This window comes from Triturus cristatus, chromosome 9 (assembly GCF_964204655.1).
Source record: "Triturus cristatus chromosome 9, aTriCri1.1, whole genome shotgun sequence".
Lineage (NCBI taxonomy): Eukaryota > Metazoa > Chordata > Amphibia > Caudata > Salamandridae > Triturus > Triturus cristatus.
The window spans coordinates 589,507,709-589,527,379 of NC_140592.1; the positions used below are offsets into that span (position 1 = coordinate 589,507,709).

A 19,671-nucleotide genomic window follows, 5' to 3' on the forward strand; every position below is an offset into this window, starting at 1 on the left:
CTAATTTATGAATGACCACCTTGAAACAGCGTCTCAGGAGATTTTAGCATACGGTTTTCCACAGTCCTCATTTCAGCTGAGAAAGCTGGCAAACTCAAAAATATTGTCTACTTTTATTCCATTTTTGGCAGGGGTTAATAAACCTAATAAGGCATCATCTAAAGTATTTCCCTCTTCAAGGATAACAGTGTTAAGAACAATACTAAAATAGAACTCACAGAAGTACCATATTCTGAGTAAAGTGATATAGATTCAGCCACATCCCCTATGGTGTTCAAAGGTCAACTAACTCGGTTGATAGCATGAGCTTGCAATGCATGTAGAATGAAGGAGGGCTGCAAAATACGTTAACAGACAACTTAAACTCCGGTCCAAGTAATCTGTCTCCGGACGCTTTATATCTTCAGGATGCAATAAAGACATTGAGGATACACAAAGGACAGCCACCTCACATTCCATAGAAAATGACGTATCTTCACTATCCAGTAGAACATTGTATGGTATGACACTTGTTAAAATAGAATGTAGTAGTCAAACAGAGTGCCTGCTTCACTAGCAACTTATATCTTGTCTTGCAAACATTAAAGAAAGTCCTCTAGAGTAGTCAGAGAATCCATTCCAGAGAAGTAGCTCAGAAAAGGATGGTGTTTTTTGGGGGGAGCAAAATAATCAATTTTTCTTTATGGGCGTGTACAACTCTAAAAGCCCCCCATGACTTATTATTAATAGAGGGAATATTATTTGCTTGTCGCAATAAGTTGGAGAACTTGCACATCAGATAAGGATATATGTATAGTAGGTGCAAGCTCTACTGAATAAAAAACAGTAGTAACCTTGGCTACCAATGAAATTGCGATTGTAACAGTTTTAGTACCTTTTATGCCTGGGAAATTGTTATCGAGCCTCTATGGAGAGAGAGATGCCCTGCTATTGGGGTGACTTCAGCAGGGCGTACAAACAGGCGGGAGGAGGTTAGGAATATTGACAGCAGTTTTAAGGAGAGCGCTAGTTTTAGGGATATTAACTGCTCAGCTACTGTGCTGCAAATCTGTTGTGATTTAATCAGATGCAAACAAAAAATCATGACATTGGTCCATCATAAAGAAGCAAAGAAAGCTTATTCTGGGCGGTGACAGCTTTGGGAAAGAATGTGTTGGTTCTTGCTGAGCACCACATCCAAATTCTTGTAAGTCGTGAAGTGTTGTAGGACTACATCAATTTCAAAATTGTATTGATTTTCTGGAATATGAAAACTACCAGTTCTAGATACTTTACCTTCCCATGAGTTTAAGGGATTTGCAACTCCTTCTAAACATTCCAATATTTATGGCTCTCCTGCTAGGGGTTTATCAATCTATGGGACTACATCTGTGGAAAACAAAGCTGTTCAGTTCCTTTAATGCCCAATGAAATGCAAGTGTTCCTTAACGAGAACTGTTCAGGGCATAATGGTGCCTTTCAGATGTGATTGATTAATGTGTACCCTATTCCTTTTCACTTAGTCAGGAAAGCCATAATAGGGCAGTTCTTTTCGGTATTAGAATCTATTAAACTAATGGATTATCATGTGAGCATGATTATTGATGGTTACTTCAAAATAAACTTAATGGGTCCTCACATTGGGTGAATATTCAGATAAAATTGACTGGAAAATATGTATATCCTCCTGTTTACAAGTAATCCAAGGACACGATCCTGAAGACAGTAACATTCTGGGCTTATTGCAAGGGTACAATGAAAAAACATTATATAAACATACTGTCTGACATACCCTTGCAAATGCATGCTCATTTCTACTACTAGATAGGCAATCTGGGATTATGTTTTCGTTTTTCCACCTCTGTTCATGCTGATTGGTGAATTTTCTATATGCACAAATCTGGAAAGTAAGTGCTTTCCACAAACGATCCTCTTTAAACCCGCTTGTAGAAAAGTAGAAGCGCAAACGCTGCTGGATATTTGACAGATATGGCACAAATGAAATAACTAAGTTAAGTTTAAAGATCGAAGAAGAATTAATGAAATGGAAGGGCATGCAAGCTGACTTTATGTCCCTTGATATCTCAGGCACAATCATGATGACTCTGGTGGTTCAGTGATCAAAGAGTTTTGTATTTGTAGTGTCAGACGTTTTGCTTGTGAAGTTTTATGGTATAAGGAGCACATCCAGTAGAAAGAATAATCTTTGGTACAGAAGAGATCTTAAATATAAACAAAAAGCTGTGAGAGCTCAAGTTAAACAGTTATCAAATACATATCTTAAATAGGAGTCCAGACTCAAGATAAAAAAGTAAACAATGGTTAATCGTAAACAGGTTCGGAAATAAAAGAATTTGTACAATGAAAAATAGAAAAGGTTTATGAAATATGTAAAGCTCACAATCAAAGGCATTTTAAGGTCCTAATGATTTCAATCAAGTCAACACATTAGGTTATTCATGCATTTTTACATTGGTAAGTGTATGGCTAACATTAGCCATCTGTAGGTGGACCAAGCATGTGAGAAAACATATAATGCCTTTTCTATAACAGTAGCCTGTCTTGCGCCCCTCGAGCTCAAGGTATTTTTTCATATGAACGTGGAGAAGTGTCTGTGGAATGTAAGAACAGGTGGGGCACCTGCTCACAACTGTCTTCCCTGGGCCTTGTCGAAGTATGCTTCTTCTTGGTAGCCAAGGATTCAGACACATGTTTACTCAGATGACTTTCAGCTTACTGTCATTCTAGAGTCAGTGGCGGGATCTATATTACATCCCCTTTCCTAGAAGGGTGATTCAATTGTTCTAGGCGGTTATGTATTATTTGCCATTCAGACGAGGATACAAAGGCATATGCAAAAATATGCAAGAATATCAAGTCAAAATACAGGGAGCAACCCCTCACATACAAATGCCACAGGGGTTTTAACACCAAACAAACATAAAATCTCCCCAATGTGATGACCTACGCTTATTATTTAATCTGTATTTGATCACCTATAATCTCATTCCTTGTTAACCATCTCTGTATATCGAAAAAAAAATGTAATAAATTCATTAAAAATATATAAACACTCCTTCCCAAAACAAATTTAACATTACATCATAAACGTTTTCATAAAATTGATAATAATGAGTGTATTCAACAATCGCAATATTGTACAGCCCAATACTCATTTCATATTGCACTAAAAATGTATACAGCATTGACAATATAACCCCAAAAACTGGTGATGCAGTGTTTCAGTAGTTTCTTGGTTTACCCCACCTTCTGTTTAGGACATGCGCACTGAATATGATTTTAATTGTTATCAAAGCTTTAGAAAACAAGGAGAGACATATTTTACATTGTGTAATACAGTAGGCATAAATAATTATAATTTCTTGTATAGTACATGCATATTATTAATTCTCCTTTCTCATCCTGTTCACTCTGTATCCATACCAAACTCCAACTAAGAAACGTTTTGTCATGCATGTGTTGTAATTATAGGGGATTAAAGGAGTACGTCTGTCTCTTTGTATTATAAGGAAGAGAGGAAAACATCAGTATTGCAAAATCTAATCACATTTCCATTCTAAAAATATTCAGTTTATTTCATTAACATATCCTTATCTTTTTACAGATTCGAAAAAGAATCTAAATAAAATCAGTTACCAAAGGGCACACCATTATTTCTTTTACATTAATGTTATGTTTGTTATATCATCACACTCTCCCCCTTGCCATTTTATCTCTAGCTAACGGTAGACCCTGGGGTCGGCTAATCCCGTCAATGTCTTTCAAAAAAACTCCCAGTGATCTGTAAACATGTAATAAGCGTCATGTGTAAAACTCCGTATTAGTCTCATTTGTCTGTCTGAGCCTATACTTTTAACTTATGCTTGCCCAGACGTTCGGGTTTCCTACAGGTTAAAACTCGTCCCTTTATGAGGGGTATAATGCGCTGACTCGCTGAAGAATATCCCCCTGCTGTTTATTCAAAACTTTTATTTTTGGATGGCTGAAGGTGATAATATCCACATTACTTCCTTTGACACACAGTGGATGTAGATTTTTGCAAGAGCGTTGAATATAAAAAAATATTACTAGATGATATTGAGATATTGATGAAAGCTAGAACCCTAATATCATTATACGAAACAGAGTTTAGATCTCAATGTAGTTAAATTCACTTTCACCTCTTTGCTTTCACTTGGTAAAGCCTTACATTTGTTTTGGAGACCTCGATCTGCTTCCTCACTCTCAGGCACCACCTACAGTTTTAGGCACCATGGTATCCCTCTGGTCTGTACTTGATGAGATTTTGATATGGTGGCTCTCGTGTTTTTTTAGTTGAAGCCTCCCTAGATCAGGTGCAGACAGATCACAGGGTAGGCAAGTTCGGCTTCCGAGCCGAACGGGGCTTCCACTCCGATGACGAAGTATTTAGACAGAGACTACACCAGTCTCTCCACTATTGGGCGGGTTGATTTGTAAAGCACATATGATGCTTGGCACTATTTAGAAGGCTTGATGTGATTCACACCAGAAACTGCTAAGAGAGCCCGGGGGACCCCGTCACACACCGGTTGCTTCTGGCTATTCTCTCCCATAGTTGCTCGCTTTTTGTGGCACATTGTTGGGCTTCTCCTTGAAAGGTCAAGCACACTTTTTTGACCTCTCAGTAGGCAGGCATCTAGGCTCTTGTCAGACCTTCTGCTCTTCCACCAGAAAAGGCAGGCTTCAGGTGATGCCCGTCATCTCTAGAAGACTGGCTTTAATGCAGACACTGAGCCCTGGTCACAGCACAGTATTTTTAGTATTCTATGGAGAACTCTCTTTCTTGCTCATGAAGAACTTAGAACTAGAACAAAATTGTGTGGTTTGGATCCTGCTTTTTTTTTTTTTACACATTTTCTAGACAGAGGATGTGGATCCACTGTCTAAGGTTTCAGAACTGGTCTGGATTGGTTCCTTGTGAAAAGTCCCTCTTTGGCTGTTCCTCAGACCCAGCCTTTGTGCAGGCTGATTGCTCTCACTGCAGGTAGGATTGATGCTGGTTCCAAGCGGAACCATCCAAACAAAAGCACAATGAAGCATGAGTTCTCTGTCTGTCCTCAGCCTTTATGAAGCAGTAATTGAGGACAGACAAAACAACAAGCCCCACCTGCAGTCATATCTCTCAACCCTGCCATCTACCGAATGGTAGAGCTCGGAAAGAACTAATTAGCAGCCATTACTAACAAGGCTCTCATTGTTTTTCTGGTTTCAACATCTCTATTAATTTCATACTGATCAAAGTATCACATTTTATCTCAGCAAACGTAATGTGTGCTGTGAATACCAACATCACCAGTCATAAATCCTCTAACCGACTATGAGGTCACAAAGGAACTCCTCTAGTTTGTATAGTAATACATGTCAGGATAAGTAATTGGCAATTCCATCCCTATCAACGTATTATGAAAATGGCCATCTGACACATACACTGATAGTATTACAAAACTGTCAACTCATTGATTTATCACTTCATTGAAATCATAAAATATGGCTTGTACGATGATACATAGTGCATCCAACTCAAGAGAGTATACGAAATTCGAAAGGGAACTACAACGTTGCAGTTCTAATGCACCGCTACTGTGTTTTTTTCATCGGTTTCACTTTTCCTTCTTATTATAGTAATCATACTTTATTACAGTACAAACAAAAGGGCTGTGACACATTATTACATATCAGTGCAGCCAATATATAACCAGCAGTTCAAGAGATTCAACAAAAACATAGCATACCAGTGATTGCTGTTATCTGGGTCCTATGCTTTGAGAAGGTACATTACTTGCACCAGTGAGGTTAAATACCTAAATGCCTCTATATAAGCTCATTGAATTTCTAATAGATGCCTTGTCTTGCTTCACTTCAGTTCTGAGCCTCCACCCTCCAGCCACAGAAATGTAGGTAATACACTTCCACTGTCTGGAGAATCTGTTCCCATCCTCCATATTGTACATGCCTAACTAGGGGCCATCTAAAATGACTTTTCTCTCTACACAGAGTCCCTCTACCATACAAATGCTATACACTCTGCTTATGTGCATACTTGACACATATGGGTATTGTCAGCTTAAAGGGGTTCACATAACAGCATAACTTTACACAAGAGGAAGTCAGTAGACAGCACTGTTGTGACACAGATAACAAGGTCGGATCACACTAATTATCTACAAAATGTGGTTCGCTGTCACCATCGTATATGTGACTTACTCAGGGCATGGACAGTGGCCCTGTACCTACTCTGAGGGCATGCTTTGTAGCCCCCTCCAGGTCACAGAATAGTTCTGGAAGTAGCATAGCCCTGTACCTGCTCTGAGGGCATGCTTTGTAGCCCCCTCCAAGTGACAGAACAGTTCTGGAAGTAGCATAGCCCTGTACCTGCTCTGAGGGCATGCTTTGTAGCCCCCTCCAGGTCACAGAACAGTTCTGGAAGTAGCATAGCCCTGTAACTGTTCTGAGGGCATGCTTTGTAGCCCCCTCCAGGTCACTAAACTGTTCTGGAAGTAGCATTTTCAGGGACAGACCTAGGCTTCTGCACACATGCTAGATTAGTCTGACGCCACGGCCAGACAGAGTTAGAATAGCAGTTTCACATTCAGTTGGGCAGTCAGGGCAGGGGTAAATGCTCATTTACCATACAGGGACATTCCCTTCCCAATAGGGCCGATAGGAGGCTCTCATCATCTGAGAGTAAGAATCATACATTGATAAAGAAAGTACTTTACTTTTCTCAGAATATGTCTCTGTATGTGTTTCTTATACAGATTAAATCAGACAGAGGCTGCAATTCAAGAAAATGGTGCCGACGACGAGGCCTGGAAGAGCAGAGATTATATGAAATTGCGAACTTGAGACGCCAGTTTAAGGTGGGAAAGATGCATTTAAAATGGAAACTCAAAGTGTTTTCCTCTGAACCTCTATATAATACTAAGTGGTAAACTGAAATGCCAGGTTGACTGCATATGAAAGATGGTAATGTTTTATGCCCTTGTTTCCAGTTGCTGGATTTCTAATTTCATCCTTAATCCTGCTGTGGAAAGGTACCTGATTTCCCAGCAATGGTCAATTTTATTGTATATGCTTTCCTATGTAAAGTCCTTGCTCCACCATATTAACTCTGAAAAAAGAAAAGGGTAACTAGGGTTGGCAGGGTGACTGACATTGGGTACATTGTCTTGATGCTGAGGAACTTCTGTAGCCCAGCATCTGTATGCAGTATGGAGCAAGTATATTTTCAGCCTTCTTCTGAACTCGAGCCACTCATGTTCGCAATAATGATGCAGCAGGAAAGTGTTCCAGTTGGACGAGCTTTGGAAGTAAAAGAATCTTTGGCAAAAACATTTTTAGCTTAGCCTTCAGATGGGCAGCAATGTACATTTGCTGTGGGTGGACCAGATCTATTCTAGTGAGTTAGCAAGGCATATCACCATCCTATCTATCATAGTGCAATTTGATTAGTCATCTGCCAATGGAAGCTAAATATTGCTGAGGATTGTGGTAGGCCTCCTTTAAGAGGGAATGAGGAAGGCTGCATTGTAGTCCACAACAGATTGTTCAGCAGTTAGATTAATTAAATATTTACAATGTGCAAAATGCAAGTGTAAAAGAGCTGTAAACTGGCTATAGTCAGTTCAGTGTGCAAAAGTGCAAATACAAAATGAGAACAATACATTAGTTAAAAATTATAACAGTAGGCAAGGATACAAATGTTAAAAACACTGTGTTACGGTTAAAATGATTACTATATGCACAGACCAAATGCAAAAAGGGGGGTGTATTGATTCATATCATAGCCAGCTGCTAAGTGTCAGAAACCACCCCACTCCTTGGAGATATTTTACTGTCCGGGAGATTAGCTTCTGGTCAGCTGCGTTGAGGCAAACCAGTATGGCTTGTCTGCAAGTGTGCACCCCTAACTGGTTCCAGAGAAGTTGCAGCCATCATGGACGTAAGCTTAAAGTAGATTTACAGAGGCTTATAATGTGTATCAAATCCGCAACCGCTAGGCCGCATAGTCTACAGGTTGCAGTCCCTTCACCTCTCTGCCAGGGCTTTTCATGAGGGTTCGAGGGTAGGATCCCAAAGCCATATTTCAAGTATTTGCCTTTAAGCCTGCAATTTAGAACCTCTCCCAGGTATTGCTGTGGATTCAGATTATGGTAGCTGTTTAATATTGACCAGGCATGGGAGCGTTTTTCTAAGGAGGCCCTATCTTCTAGTGAAGATACTATATTAGACTTCTTATTTACGGCTCTTTTAAACATTACATGGCTTGCCGCTGCCGGGCATAGATCTGCTAGCCCAAACAGATCAATCGTTTCACCAAGGTAATCTCTCTCTGGTGATCATGATCTTCCAGTGTGTGGTAGTTTATTGTGTTCTCATCTGCGGATTTAAGCTTGTGCAGATTATGGCAAAAGATGCATGCCTGGCAAAGGACTGTTTTTTCGCCCAAACTCCAGCCAGATCCAGGCTGGTGAGGTGTAATGGGGGATAGCTGGAAAATTTGCTTATACATTTTTGGGATTGTTGTGTCCAGACTGATTGAGTCTCTGCCCCTTAAAGCCTCGCTTCTGTATGCCAGAATGGGGATAGCGATTTCTAGAATGGTGCTAAACGAGTGGCTATTTAGGTTTCTGATCATGACCATGAGCCCTTCTGCCAAGGCCATTCCTTTTGATTTCTTCCTTGTGTGGTTTAAATGACCCGTTTCTGTCAAATAAGAGGTCAAGATATTTATATTCTCTTGTTTCATTCACCTTGTTACCAACTAGAAACCAGCTGGCCTTTGCTTTTGGTTGCTTCTGGAGAAAATCAAGATTTTTCTTTATTTTTCACCCATTGGCCGAGCAATATACCTGGGTGCCACTCATGAGACACTGCATGCCCACCCTTGTCCGGCTGAGTAGCACCAGGTTGTCGGCATAGAGGAGATTTGAAAGTTGTATTAGCCCAAATTTTGGAGCATGTGAATTACCTGCAGACAAGGATGAGGACAGCTGTGCCAGGAATAGCTTTAATAACATTGGGGGCAAAACGCATCTCTTTTTGAGGCCACTAGTTGTTGGAATGGCTCTCAAAAGTTTGGCTCCCCTCCTCAGCTTTATTCTAATCCAAGTGTTAAGAGTATACATTTTCAATTGCTCTTAAAAGGGCTGGGGGGAATGAGCCATTTTCTTAATTTCCTCCAGAGCCTGTTACGGTTTACACAGTCAAAGGTCACTTGGAAATCAATGTAGCTGAGATAGAGAAGAAGTGTGGCACTTTTCAAGGAGTCAAGAATGAGTGAAAATACCATTATATTTATCGAAGTTCCAATTTTTCTTGTGAAACCTGTTTGATTAAGCAGAATAATTGAGTTTGTGTGGCCCCTTCAAGGAGATGCTCTAGTAGAATTCTGGCATAGTATTTCACCTCATTATCAATTAGGGCTATCAGCCTGTAGTTCTTTGGCTCAATTTTGTTACCTCCTTTAAAGATAGGTGAGATGATGTAGCCTTTCCATGAGGTTGGGATCATTGCTCCATTAAGGCATGGTTAAAAATTGGAGCCATTGCTTCAGCCCATTTTATTGGGTCAGTATTATAAATTGCCTGGGGGATCCCATTTGTGCCTGGTGCTCCTAAAATTTGTCCCATTACTATCTGCTGGTGTATATCATTGGCAATAATGGGGAGCGTGCTGCTTGAGACCGATTTTTCTATGACTGCATATTCTTTTTCCTCAGGCAGGATGGCTCCCATGTTGTGTGATGTTGCGCTTGTGTCGGTATGTGAGTTGAAATGGGCAAGAAAGTAGACGGCCTATGTTTCTTCTGAGATGCTGGATTCCAGACGAAGATGTGAAGGATTTTTTAGGGCATTCACCGTTTTCCAAAATATATTCGGGTTGTAGTGCTTGTGGTCCCAGATAAGTTCGGCCCCGGAAGGTTTCTATGTTTTGCCTCCTGATGATCCATATTGCTCGTTTGAATTCCTGATAGTGGCACTTAGATTGGCAATATGAATTTCGTTACAGGGGGCTCAACAAACTACTTGAAGGACGTTGTTGATTTGTCTCTTTATTTGTTTCAGGGTGTTGACTTTGTGTAGTTTTTGACTACTCAGTTAAATAGGTACTGATTGGATCCTTACTGAGTTTACTCTTGTTGCGAACTGTTTGGAGAAGGAATCAGTGAAGATTTCGCAGTGTTCCCTAATTTAGCTTTTTAGTTGTCGGGTGTTCTGTAGATGGAGTTCGGCTTTTTGTGCCAAAGTTCCTATTATTGCTGATGACCATTTGACTCTTTTTAGATCAATTGAATATATGAAGTCTTATGGTTCTGCTGTGTATGTATTTATGGTGAAGTCAAAGGCACGTTCCAAGTCCTGGGAGAGGTGATTGATTTCCGGTCTTGAACCCATTTTGAAGGAAATGACTGAGTGTAGGAGAGGGAGGCATCCCAGTGTGTAATCTATTAGAGAGTTCCGTTTGAAGAATGAAACGAGAGAGCTGGAGGAATGTCCCCTGTGAATTGGCCCTTTAGGACCTGTAGGCCTAAGTGCTTGAGTTTGCTGAGCGACTTTAGACTCTTGGAGTCCCTCCTCTCAAGACCCATCTGTGCCTCTATGGGTATTTCCCTTTGGCGTTCCTGGCCCTCCATGATTTAATTCCTTATGGGCTGACCTAGCAGTTTAGTGTTGAAATTGCCTGTCACTATTAGTAGTAAACATGGGTGACTTACCTCGACTTTAAGGATATTTTCTACCAGTTTTTTATGTCTCCCTGCGATCTTCGCACGTAGGGGGTGCATAAATGTTGTTAGCACCGTCACCAATTCTTTCCCACCAATTTCCATAATCAGGTGTGATATTTGGAGACTTTGATAGCTGTCAACAGGTACATTGCCAGCTGCATTATAAGTGAAGCCGGAGATTGAAACTGGCTCCATGACCCATGTTTCCTGCAAGGCTATTACTGCGAAGGTTCGAAGGTACCTTGATAATTCCAGATCCTCAAGCTTGTCCATCAGGCCATTTATGTTCCAAGAGCAGAGTTTGAAATTGGATGTTGTTTGGTAAGATCTACCTGCTTTGACATTGTTTCATTTTGGTGGGGATTGCCCGTTGATAGTCGTTACGATACACCCCTATTCATTAGTTGAGGTCTCCTCTTTGCTTTGTTTTAGTGTGTAAATGATCAGATTCAGGCCTATGGCTTTGTTCACTTTTGATGGTGATGGTCCTTGATCTCCAGATGACCTTGCTTGAGTCGCTATGATGCCGAGGTGTCAGACTGATAAATTGGACGCACTCAATTTCAGCAGAGGTAACCCCTGCGAGTGTGGGAATCTGATTTAGCAGTCTAATGATGTAAGGTTATCTTAATTTCCAACAGAGAGGTATATCGGGTGGAACAGGGTAACGCTTGATGACCGTTATTGGGGGTTGGCCGATATACTCCTGTTGTTCAGCAGTTAAGTAACAATCTTAATATGCATTTTGGTGCAATAATTGAGTATGGCCGTTAAATCCTTTGAAGCATCAACTTGCAAAACATACCTTTGTTTTCACTCTTAGGCAGACATTGAATATTCCACATGACATGCAGCAGGAATCGAACAAGCACACGTTTCACTGCACACATACATAAATCCTTCTGAAGCTGCCAGTCAGCTACATGAAATTCCCAAAGTGGAGTACAAAACATATGTAGCCTGAGTGTACTCCAGAACCACTCTGATCTGAACTGCCTAAGAATGGCTTAAAACATGTTTTCCTCAGTCGTATATCCCAGAGTGGATACTGCGTTGGTAGTGGTTTTAACAAGTGTAATGTGATTAAGGGTTGAATGGTGTTTACTGAATGAAGTACTTGCCACATAACTGAATTGGGAAGTCTCAGAAGGAGAAGAACGAAAGCCTAATTTTCTAGGGAGACAAGTTTTCTAGATAGATATGCAAATAACGCACTAGGAGAGAGGTTTTAAGTGGAAAATAACAATTTATTAAATGGCATGAGTTTGTAAAATTCAAAGTGGAAAGATTTTAAAGGTGAAATCATCATTTATTTGCATGTCATGTGTTTCATAAAATGCAAACACATTTCATTCTCTCTCCATTACATGTTATTTTAGATGTTTTGGTTAGCTCTAGCTTCTTTTTTTTTTTTTTTTTTTTTTTTTTGAAACCGTTTATTACATGTTAAAAAAGGTTACAGGTATGGGCCTACAACCATCCGGCCGGCCGCTAGAGTGGCAGAAGCATATGACATACCTACAGTAAGAGTCTCTTGGCGGTGCAGATCGGTAAATCAGGAGATATCAATGGCGCAGGCCACATAACTCCAAGCCCACAATACGGTTTCCTTTTTTTCAAAACAGAACAACACAAAAAACCACACCCGCAAGGCAACCCGCAATCCAAAGTGACGGCACGTGCTCCTTAAGTGGGGGATCCCAACCAGCAGCCAAACTCTGAAGAGGGGAATGGGAATAGATCAAGGACAGGGGAACCACATGCCCGCGGCTAGGGGAGGGGGGGGGGGGGTCGGCTAGGGGGACGGAGCTGGTGAGGCGGCCGGTAGCAGTGGCGGCTCACAAATAGCTCTAGCTTCTTAGCGTTATTAAGCCTGCGCCGGTTAAAGCGGATACGCTATTACATCGTGTAACATTGGAGGTGATGCAAGGTCTGTGCGAGGAAAGACATAAATGGATGTTCCCTTGTGCATTTGGATATTGGGACATATATTAGCCTCTATACTGTTCTATGGCCTGTCCATCCTCTTCTTGTCCTAATGCTAATGATAATAAAAATAATCATCAATATAACTCTTATATAGTGTGACCTATTACAGTTCTGCCGCCTGTAGGCTCCAGATCCCGAGCAGTCTGACAGAAAGTCTTAATCACTTGTGGATTAGGAACAGAGTGTGGTGCAGTGGGAAAATCAAGACATAAGAAATAAGGCAGCTCTGAAGTAACCAGGCTGTTGACACTGACTCTTGCAGTCCCAACTGTGAGGCAGCACTCACTTGTGTTCTAATGTCAGCAGAACCTGTTACACCTTTCTGATGGATTCCTCTTACCACAGATTCCTCAGCTTGTGCTTATTCCCCAGGTGACAGACTGTACCTGGAAACTTTAAAGCACTTTTCCCCACTGACTTTGTTCTGCGCTGGAAGTGACAAGTGGAGCCATATAGAAGTGCAGGTCCATAGCCAGAAGTATATTTTTAGGGTGGGCAAGGCCCTCAACTATGAACAAACATTAAAGCTGTGCTTTGCAGGTGCATTTTTCTCATTTATTGATTATACTACTAAATATCGACCCCCCCACCCCCTCAGAATATTGTGTTCCAAGTATAATAAGGACAGAATATCAAAAGATAAGTGCATATAGGGTAATATAGATGTACTATTCCTCACTCCACATCTACATACCTTCAAGATATATATATATATATATTACCTACTGGCGGTCGCCAGTAGGTAGTTATAGTTAGGACCACGTTTCCATAGGAAATCAGCAACATTCTATTTTGAATAACTTTGGCGCCGGTTGACGAATCCTCGCGAATTTTTCAAAATAGGTGGGGCGCTACGCTCCGCTCCTACCCTGAAAGTCTCGGGGGGATTCGTCAAGCGGGGGCTGAGATAAAAGGGGGGTCCCAAAACGCGTTTTTCCCATGCATTTTTCCATAGGACCTGTAGACACAGCTACAGCCCGAACGGCTGAACAGAATTACTTGAAATTTGGCAGAGAGGTAGTCCTCAGGTCAAGGAAGTGCCTTTTGTAGGTTTGGTGTAAATCTGTTCAGTAGATTCAGAGAAAATAGCCTTTAAATCAATATATATATCTGAGCCAGCGTACGGTGCGCTTACGGTGCGCTTACCGTACGCGTACGGTGGCGTGCGCGAGCGCGATTTTGATTGGCTGTTAGATCTTAGTAAACATTCGAATCGGTCGAAACCAGGAAGCGGCGGCCGCCATTTTCTCTCTCGCTCTCTGAGTTGGGCAGCAAAAACGATTCCAAAAAATGTCTAAAGAGGCAGTTTCTTGAGATCCTAACCACCCAGCATTGATATAGGGGTCCCCAAACAACCCCCAAGCCCAAATAAAATGTTTTTTTTTTTTCGGAAAATCGCCGATTACGCTTACCGTACTCGTACGGTAAAAAAATTTAAAAAAAAAAAATTATCCACACCCTCCCCACCCCGTGTGCAAATGGTGCCCGAAGTGCACCATTTGGGCATGGCTTAATACTTATAAGAAATAAACAAAGAATAAATTTCACAAAGATGCGCATAATATGTCCCCCATGTGCGCACGGTGCGCGAAGCGCATCGTGCGTACATGGCCCATCCCGCATAACGTGGGCACGCGGTGCGCGCAGCGCACCGCGTGACCACCGTGCGTGCACGGCACTAACTGCGTAAAGTGGGCGCGCGGTGCGCGATGCGCACCGCGCGCGCACGGAACGAGCTGCGTTAACTGGGCGCGCACGCCACGAATGGCGTAAAGTAACTTAGCATTTAAAAAACCGTACAAATTCACTGAAAAAACCATAGGTTTCACACACGTTATAGTTTGGAATTAGCATTTAAAAAACCTTGCAAATTCACTGAAAAAACCATAGGTTTCACACATGTTATAGTTAGCTGTACATTTCACTCGTAAAAAACCAATGAAATTCCCCCGTTATAGTTAGTGCAGGCAACTATAACTCACGCGACCGCAATCTTCTGCTGATGACATATGTGTCTTTATGAAAAAAAAATATTTGTAATATATGTATAGCTAACATTTAATGGAAGAAGACATGGGCAAATAAGTGTCTAAATACAGTATTAGCATCAGCAGAGGATTGCGGTCGCGTGAGTTATAGTTGCCTGCACTAACTATAACGGGGGAATTTCATTGGTTTTTTACGAGTGAAATGTACAGCTAACTATAACATGTGTGAAACCTATGGTTTTTTCAGTGAATATATATATATATCAATCACCAAAATGCCCTCAGCATTAGCCAAAGCACTCGACATTGCTCTGACCATCCAGTCATTGTTCACGAGCATGCCTTCCTGCTCCACCTTTTAAATTAGTTTGCCTGACACGTTTCAGGATCGGAACCCCGTCTTCAGAGGCTGCAGAAATGACACTCAGGAATCGCTTTACCATTTATTTCCGGCTCTTTTAATTGACAAGCCCCCCAGTGGGCGTATGCTTAGTGCATCGTCACTCTGGTGATTGAAGGGACTTGTAGTCCGTAAAGCAAAATTTCATTGTTTCTTTAAGTAAGTCCAAGTGTACATTGCGCTTATCTAAAATTACCTTAGTAGGTTGTGTCACACTCTAGCATACTGCATTGATTGTAGAGTGCTGTGCCAAGGAGTCCAAACTCGTTTAGGTAATATCACAAAATTTGCATATGAAACCACATCATTTGTGTTTTCTTGCCACTAATTTAGTCAATTTTTCAACATAATTTGGGCTTCCCCTACTGCATAATTCCAGTGGCCCTGCAGGTACCCTAGTGAGATTGTATTATAGTTCACTTTACAAAATCTCCACACTTAGCAGTTAGAGAAAGAAAAGTAAACAGCTTCTCCGTGTTAAATTAATAAGTAGCAATTTGTCAGCATACATAGCCTGACATTTAACCTCTGTCTTTAAATATGCAGCAAATGTAACAAGATAATAAAAGTTTTTTTATTGCTCATTTCCCTTCCTAACTCTTAAATTTTCTTTATTATTAGACTGTACTCATTCAAATGTGAATGCAGTTTGTTCAAATAAGCTGGATTTAGACTGAGTTTTTGATAACTACTGTGCCAGATGCCTCAATTGTTTGGGGGAGCCAAAGATTAATATGTGACTGGCACGGCCCTCAAATGACTCCCCCCCCCCCCCCCCCCAAGCTGGCCTTGCCCTCAAATCCCCCCCGACTACAGCCCTGAATAAGCTCCACCCATATCCGCAGTCATCAATCCCTTTCTTTCCCTGCCTTCAAACGTTGATGCAGAGTTCTCTTTGCTCTTTCAAACCACTGCATTTTTAAGGATTTTTTTAGTGTACAAGGCATAAGATTACACTGTAAGACGACGGTTTCAAATTGTGTAGGGACTGTCGCAAACAGATGTCTGTGACACACCCTCAGAAAGTGTGCTTATACTGTCTCTGGTCGGAGCACGACTCCAGGACTTTAGACGACTGCGCCCAGACGAAACCTGAAGGCCATCTGGCACCATGAGGCCAAATTCTATGTCTCCAAACACAAAAAGACTCCACTTCTTGACTGGTTGAAGACAAACGGAAGATCACGATCCTGCTCTTGAAGTAATTCTGCCAGCTGATCTTTGTCGCAGTTGAATTTTTTCGGTAAGTCCAAGGAAAAACCTAAAAGGTTGAAGCTGGAATCAGCGTCTTCTCCCCACTCTCGGGCTCCAGAAAGGGTGCAAGGGCATCAATGTCTCACTCTTGATTTCCTTTGGAACTAATTCAGAGTCTGGTCCCGGCAACCCCTGAATTTCTGGGCCCATCAGCAATGTTGCTGCGTGTAGAGGCCTTCAGAGAACCCATCCTGCTCATTTTCAGCCCTTTACTGGCTCCTTCGGGCCCAACGGATCTGCAGGGGCCTCATGTCAGACTTCTGCACATGGGTCTGCCTTTGGCACAGTCTGTACTCCTTGAACCAATTTCGGGCTCCACATCAACTTTGATGCCAACATCGGTCTTGCCACTGTCCCCTGCACCAATTCCCTTTTCATCAATGCCAGCACCGGAGGATTTACAGACCATCATGCTATTTGACCCCAAGCAGAATTCCCCACAACCTTGACTGAGATAGCCCTTAGCTCTGACCGGCATGCAACTGATTGGCAGTCCTTCAGATTCTGATACCTTGCCCGTACTAGGTGTTGGGGCCCAAACTTTATAGTATCATCTTTTGGGTACTGACTAGGAGAATGGCAATTATGTTGAAGTGGACTACAGTGTTCCCCAGTATGATGAGGCAAACAGGTACGAGGAACTTCAAAATACCAGTGGACTTGAAACATCCCCAGATACTCCCCATTGGCCTGCCAAGAAGGAAAGCCCTTCCTTTGCAGTTATTATATGAGGCGGCAGATGTTGTAGATTTACAGCTCTCCTCTGTGGAGGTGAAGACTGATCTGTAATTGGATCAACCAGGTAAGGCCCCTACTGAGCCCCTGTTACCTTTTAATGAAGCCCTTACCGACACTCCTTTTGGGTACGTGGTTGAAACCATGCTCAAGTCTGTCTGCTATTAGGCAGGTTGATCAACGCCGTCATTCTGTTCCGGGCGACCCAGCATTCCATACTCATTATCTGATGCCAGGGAGCTTGTTGTTCCAGGCATCCACAAGCAAGGTACAGCCGAAGGCTTTTCATTCCACTCTGCCTAAACGGAATCTAAATAGATAGACATTTGGAAAACAGATTTTCTCTTCACAAGCCTTGCCATGAGGTCTTAGAAGACCAGTTGCCTTCTAAGCTTCTACTCTTGTGCTTTTTGAGATACAGTGGCAGAGGTTTTACCAGCTGTTCAAGATGATTGTATGGTGTCCTTTACGAAGGCTATTAAAGACTGTTGCGATGCTGCAAAATCTGGACACAACTGTTTATGTTGAGCGATGGATAATAGTGAGGTTCTTCGGTCTGCTGGCTTCCCCAGAGACTTCCAAGAGTCCTTAATGATCAAACCGTTGGATAGTTCTTGGCTTATGGCCTGGAAGGGTTCAAGGATAACAGTATCATAGCACGTTTCTTGGGCCTTTCTGGTCCTGCAAGGCAATTCCACCAACAATTTCGCCCTGTCTATGGCTAGTTTCAGAGTTTTCCATTTCACCGAAGCCAGCCGCCTCCACCTGCCCATCAGGCTTTTCAGCCCTCTGTGGCTGATGCCCCAGTTTTTAGAGACAATGCCTAGGACAGTAGGGACAGCGTTCAGCTCCAGCATCTGAGGCAGCGAATCCGTTTTGTCATAGGTGTTTTTATTTTTAGTAAGGTAAAAAAAAAAAAACAGAGAAAAACACGCGGCAATCCCGCCACAATTCCCACGCAGGGGAGATGCACAAGATGCGGGGGCCGTTATGACCAGCAATAGTCCCGTTGTCCGGCCCAGCTGAGCCGCAATCTAAAGGAGATGAAGAGGGACCGAGTCCAGGCCGCCAGTACAGAAGCTAGACAGGCATGTGAAGGCCACCCATCCAGCACGAACAACAACATGCAAATTACCAGGGTCGGACCAGCCAATCCCATTACTGCAGGCTCTCCCCTCTCGTCGGTTAGGACTGTCGCAATATCCAACAAAACTAATAATAAAACCGGGAGAACCCCCCCCATCCCCTACATCCACCCACCCCCCCCAACCCTCCAGTGGTGGCAGCACACAACCATACTACAGCAAGCTTCCAACGATAATCACACTTGAAAAAGATGGAGGGCTTGGATCGACGGCGGGCACACAGCAGCTGGTAGCCCCCGAGAAAGGAAGCGCACCAAAGGCCCCCAGCGGAAAACAAAATTTTGAAGTCTCCCAAAAATATGTCCGCCATGCGCACCATGCTTAACAACTTCCACAACCGCGCATGCCACAGAGAAATCGCCGGGGCCTCCCTCTTTTTCCAGGCCGCCGCCAAGGTGATTTTAGCCGCCCCTATGCAGAGCCAAAAAATCTTTTTGTCCACTCGCGTCTGGTGTTCTAAACGCGCGTCTCTAAGGCCCAACAGCACATGCTTCAGGGAATCCATAATCGGATACCCCAGGATGTCCTTAACATGGGACAAGATCTCTTCCCAATAGGGGCGGATAACCGGGCAGTCCCACCAAATGTGGCGGAAGTCCCCCAACAAACCACAGCCCCTCCAACATCTGTCTGAGGAGCTAGGGAAAATGCGATGGAGCTTGGCAGGGGGGAGGTACCAATCCATCATAGTTTTAATATGCGCCTCCCGAAGTTCCACAGAGTGATTATGTCTGGCCAGGTCCCGCCACAGCTGGGACCATTCCTCATCCGTGATGTCACGCCCAACCAGGCACTCCCACTGACCCATATACCGTTGCCTAGGCGAGACAGCCGTGGTCAGGAGGTGGCTATAGATGAAAGAGATAGCCCCACGCATAGTCGAGGTGCGGGAAAGAAAGGCTTCAAAGGGGGTAGGCGGCCGCGTCGCCCCCTCCCGAACCGATGGAGATAGGGCCCAATGTAGCAACTGGCCATGGCGGAACCTCTCCGTCTCAGCAATCCCATAGTCCCGCCCACAATTCGGGAAAGTCAGCGGGGCAGAGCCGTGGAACAAATGCGTGAGGGCTAGGCAGCCTCCCTCCCGCCAGGCATCAAAGGGACCCTCTCGAAGCGCAGGCGGAAAGGCCGGATTGAAATGAATGGGAGTGAAGGGCGATGGAAAAGTAGTCCATCGCTCGTCTCCTGAAACCGTATCCCAGACCTTAAGGGTGGTGCCCCAACAGGGGGGACCCGTCGTCCAAACCAAGGAGATCTTTGGCAACCTGTAGAGAGCGGACCTGAACCAGCCTGTTCCGCCACCTGAAAATAAGCCGGAACGGGTGGCCCCAGGAGTAGGAGACATTCTGATCCCGCAAGAAGGACGTCACGGGGCAAAACTCATGGCGCTTCTGCAGCGTCGACGCCGCCAGA

The 19,671-nt window shown here is 43.1% G+C and overlaps 1 protein-coding gene across 1 annotated transcript in view; it reads left to right on the plus strand.

Moving 5' to 3' along the window:
* Window positions 1–19,671, plus strand: part of DHX34 (DExH-box helicase 34) — a 403,223-nt gene that overhangs the window by 232,815 nt on the left and 150,737 nt on the right. Inside the window, exon 10 of the mRNA XM_085625635.1 lies at window positions 6,780–6,881. Coding sequence (XP_085481761.1) covers window positions 6,780–6,881 — 102 coding nt within the window. The remainder of the gene's footprint in view (window positions 1–6,779; window positions 6,882–19,671) is intronic.